Source organism: Geospiza fortis, unplaced genomic scaffold (assembly GCF_000277835.1).
Source record: "Geospiza fortis unplaced genomic scaffold, GeoFor_1.0 scaffold188, whole genome shotgun sequence".
NCBI classification, from domain to species: Eukaryota; Metazoa; Chordata; class Aves; order Passeriformes; family Thraupidae; genus Geospiza; species Geospiza fortis.
Window position 1 is genome coordinate 530,143 of NW_005054337.1, and position 4,806 is coordinate 534,948.

At 39.6% G+C, this 4,806-nt stretch overlaps 2 protein-coding genes across 2 annotated transcripts in view; both read left to right on the plus strand.

Annotated features, from left to right (window-relative positions):
- Positions 1-580: 580 nt before the first annotated feature.
- On the plus strand, positions 581-4,255 carry MRGBP (MRG domain binding protein). The gene is made up of 4 exons (XM_031058088.1): positions 581-703; positions 1,245-1,326; positions 1,815-1,892; positions 2,919-4,255. The coding sequence occupies exons 1-4, from the start codon at positions 602-604 to the stop codon at positions 3,107-3,109; spliced, it is 453 nt and encodes a 150-aa protein (XP_030913948.1). The 5' UTR covers positions 581-601; the 3' UTR covers positions 3,110-4,255.
- Positions 4,256-4,493: 238 nt separating this feature from the next.
- Positions 4,494-4,806, plus strand: part of OGFR (opioid growth factor receptor) — an 11,247-nt gene continuing 10,934 nt past the window's right edge. The window contains exon 1 of the mRNA XM_031058046.1: positions 4,494-4,500. Coding sequence (XP_030913906.1) covers positions 4,494-4,500 — 7 coding nt within the window. The remainder of the gene's footprint in view (positions 4,501-4,806) is intronic.

Consider the following 4,806-nt stretch of genomic DNA (forward strand, 5'->3'; position numbering starts at 1 on the left):
CGTGTGTTTCAGTGCTCGCACTAAAGAAGTTCTTTCTCGTATTCAGGTAGAGCTTCCTGTACATCAGTTTGTGCCCATTGCTTTATGTCCTATTCCTCTTGGCATCCCCCTTTAGATATTCATAAACATTGTTGATGTCCCCTCTTAGATATCTCATCTGAAGACTGAACAGGCCCAGCTCCCTTTGCTTTTCATTGTCCGAGGGATGCTCCAGTTCCTCCTCTGTTGCCCTCAGTGGACCCACACCTGGAGCTCTGTGTCTCTCTTGTACTTAAAGCCCAGAACTGGACACAGCACTCCCTATACATCCCTCGGGATGTTTCTCACACAGCCCCTCTAAAAGATCTGGCTGTGTTAGAATAACCCACAGGGGCCCCCTCAGCTCCCTAGAGAGCAGCACCTGCAGCGTAGGGTGAAAGATCAGCCTGCCCAGCTGCCAGCAGTCTCTCCTGCAATGTATGGATTCCTTGTAACAACATGGCTTTTTAAATTCATAAGTAAACGAATAAATTTCTTTATATCTCTTAAGTGTCATAAATAAAACTGTGAGCAGCATTAATTGCACTGGCTTCTTCCCCCAGGTGTGAATCGCCATTTCCACATGATTTGTATCCGGGATAAATTCAGCCAGAATATCGGACGGCAGATCTCATCCAAAGTGATCTGGGACCATCTCAGCACCATGTATGACATGCAGGCTCTGGTGAGTATAAAGGGTTGGTGCTGTTTCATGGAGTTTAGAAGTTTTACCAGGCCAAAATCACTGGGCCTGTTTGCATTTCATGGTGCTTAGAATTAGGTGTCATTCCAGTGAGTTGATGGGGTTTTCCCTGAATAAAAGTAGGTAGGAGATAATAAAACCTGCAGTGGCTTGTGAGGGTTTTTTGGGGTGTTTTAGATACTATGTTCTGACTTTGTTTATTCAAGTTGCCTAAATGCTGATCCAGAAAATGTTTAAATACATATATAAGTGCCAAATGAGAAAGTTACCATTGTTCACATAAGGATTTGCTATGTTTGGGTTCCAAAAATTATCTCAGATGATCCCGAGTTGTGATCTCAGGTATCCTGACCTCAGTAATCAGTTTGATATCAGAAGCCTCCTGATTCTGTAACATCTGAAATGTCTTGTTAAAAATTATTTAGCTCGTAATTGCATGTAAAATAGAATTTGAGATTGCATGTCAAAATTCAAATTAAAGTCTTTACCAGTCACTCACAGAGATCCTTCTTTTCTTTCTAAGCATGAATCTGAGATTCTTCCATTCCCTAATATAGAGAAGAATTTTGCTCTTCCTGACGAAATGATTCAAGAAGTGAGAGAAGGTGAGATGTGACTGCAGTCTCTGATTCTTGGTTGCTTTAATCTCATCTCAGAATCTTTAACAAAACTCCCCCCAGAAAGCATGTATTGTCAAATCTAATAGAAATGTGCAGGAGTTTGACAGAAATCTCAGGTTGAGCAGCGAGAGCTGGATTTTGAAATTTAGCTGATGTGTGTTATCCAAAGAAGGAACTAGAAAATTCAAGCACCTGCCAAAGGACTTCTTGGGATATTTTAAACTTTTGTGGAATGCTTCTCAATTACTAGGTACACTTAAAATTCAGTATAAAATCTTAGTACAAATTGCAATATGTTTTGCCTGTTCAGCATTTCACTTTCTCATGTTAATAATAATTTCTTGGCACTGAATTACTGCTGAATGTTGCATGGAATATTTGCAAACATGCAAATATGCAGAGGCTACTAATCCAGAAAAAATCCACGTGGTTCTTTAAAACCATCTAACCATTGCCACCAATGCTTTCTGTAGGAAAAGTAATGATGGAAGAAGAAGTGAAAGAAGAAGTTTTAAAAGAAGAGATGGAAACACATGCAGGTCCTGAAGAAGGTAATTTTGTAACTCTCTACTGTGTAATACGAGATTAAAAACCAACTGTAATTGAGAAATTAATGTTAAAATGTAAATCCAAATGCAGTGTACTTTGTGATTTGTACTCAGACTTAGCCTGTGCTCATGCTAAGAACTTGACTAATTTAAGAGTGCACAGAGTAAGCAGTTGCTTATTGAAAAGATTTCTTCTTTGCTCCTAATATATCTGTACAAAGTTGTATAGCTTTGGAGATTTTTGGCTTTAATATGTACTTGACAAACCCCTGGGAGTCTGAAGGAATCTGAGGATCTCTGGAAGAAAGCTGAGTCTGATTTTTTTGGACTTGAATGCTCTGTGTTGGGAACTTTGTAGTCATGGGGAAAATAGGACCTATAAATCAAAAGAGATTGTAAAACTGTGTGCTGAAATGGGAAGGTGGGCAGAGTGCTTATTTTATTTTATTCTCATTATCTTGCTGCTTTTAAATAAAAGGCTTGTTTTCCTAACACTTTGCTGTAGAACAAGTCAAATGTGAACAGTAGAGATCCTGCTATTTATCTTAACAGACCAAGCCAACTGCTAACTATATAATTTCATCATATTTATATCACTGAATAAGTGGTGTTTAAAGACTGTAATAAAAGATCTAAAATGTATTTTAAAATATATTAAATTTTTGGGTGTTCAGTTTTAAAAATATCTATGGTACCAAATGTAATGACTCCTGTTGATTATAAATTCCATAGATTGGTCCTATGTTTCTGTAAGTGTTCCTTTTAATTATTTTAATATTAAGTGCTGTTTAATTCCACTTAATGAGTTTGATTTTTAGCCTGTCAAAATATATGCCTGTCTTTAAAGCAAATAATAAAAGTAAGATGTGCCTTTCTCAGAGATTTTTCCTAAAGACTTAAATGATGGACAAGTATGCTGAGAGTCGATTGTGTTGAGAAGTTTTATGGAATATAAAGAAGTTTGATATCACTCTTGTTTGCCTATGTGTATGACTCTGATCTGGAATCATTACTTTGGTCCTGTTTCAGTTTTTGCACCCTCTGGAAGTTTAGGAAAAACAACAGAAAAGCCAAGCAGCAAAGAGAAAGAGAAAACTTCATCAGATCCTGGATCCAAAGAAGGGTCTGATAAGAGGAAGCGCAACAGAGTCACCGAGAAGGTTCTGAATGCCAACAGCAACCCCTCGAGTCCCAGCGCCGCCAAACGACGCAGGACGTAGAGCTGAGGAGCAGTGACAGACTCTGGGATGGGAGGAGGGAGCAGGAAAAACAAGGAGCACCACACAAACTCTGGGAGGAAGTTAAAGATACCTGAGCCAGTATTTGAGGAATCTGCACATTGGCTCTGTCTCTCCTGGGGGGTTCTGGGCAGCAGCGAGGAGCTGCCTCCCCAGGGTGTGGGGGCAAAGCTGGCAGTGGGGAGGGTGGGACAGTGCCAGGGCTGCATTTCAAACCAGCAACACACTCTGTGTGGGCACAGCTCGTGGAAAGAGTGCCCCACGGGGCACATGGGCCATCAAAAGCAGAGGTGATTTCTGTAAATGTGGGATAGCTTTTTCTGCCATTGCTGTCTGTGACTTTTACAGACCATCTGTGGGTAATGTTTGGCCATTTCCCTTCCATTTGTATCAAATGCCTCAATTTGTTGGTTCAGTAAAACTAAAATTATTTTAAATGCAGATGACCACTGCATTTGAAATATTCTGTTGCTCTCTTTGCTGGAGGAATCTCATTTCATCCTTTTTGATGTAAAATTTTTCAACCATAAGTAAAGTGAAAATTTTAATGCCTCTATACCAAATACTTAATAAGTGTCCTAAATAAGATATCTGGTGATGACACATGGTTTTATAAGGGATCAGCTGAGCTGTGACTGAACATGGAGGTGTTGCTTCATCCATTTGTAATACAGTAGTGTATGACAGTGGGGTTTGTACTTAGTTATTTATTTTTTTTAAGCAGTTTTAGTAGATGTGAATGGAATTGGTTTTCCAAAATGTTTGTTTTGTTTTACAACTGAAGAATCTTGCTGACGTTGTAATGCTTATCTTTTATATGCTAGAACATTGAGATTTGATGAAGTTACTATTTTTTGTGTTGTCAAAAGATGGATCGCAGTCAACACACACCTGTTAAATGGTGAATGAAGCAGGCTGAAATGGTACTGAATTTGTTTCACTATATTAACTATCAGTTAATAAAAAGAAGAATTACTTCTTGATCTCAGTATTGCCTTCAAGGTAAGGCACTAGGAGTCTTCTCATTTTTTGGTTTTGTTCTAGGTACATAGCCAAGTTCTTGTCTGCCTAATTTGCTTATCTTGTTTTATACAAAAAATAAATTTGACTTGTTTTTATTTTACTAAATGGCAGTTGTTGTGTGACTTGATTAAAATCTGGCCCAATTTATTTTAGAAGTAATTTAGCATGAAAATGTTGGTTAGTTTGTCACAATCTACATAGATTTTTGGCCATAAAGTGCAGATTTTGGAACTCAAGTCTCATGTCCCTGTGGGCAAATCCTTCTCATCCATGGGATTCTAATCAAAAAGTTTTGCTCTACCAATGAAATGTTAATATAGCTTGAAGTAGAAATATGTCGACAATGGCGTGTACTGGTGCAACCACTCAGTACCAACCTCATAGCATGGAAAGTCCGCTTGGGGATTTCACAGTCAACCCAGCAACGCCGATTTTTTAGGAATTGTTAGGATGTGAAGTTGGGTATCAGCAAATGTAAACACTTGGCTTGTTGCCCCCCTTCGCTTTCACAGTGCTGGCTCTTTGGGAATGCCGTTCTTTGATCCCTGTTCCTGTACGAGGCTGGCAATGCCGTTCTCTGATCCCGGTTCTGCCCGAATCCCGCTCCCTCCTCTCCGCCCGGGGCCCGCGGGCGCGGTGCGGGCGGGCGCAGAGCC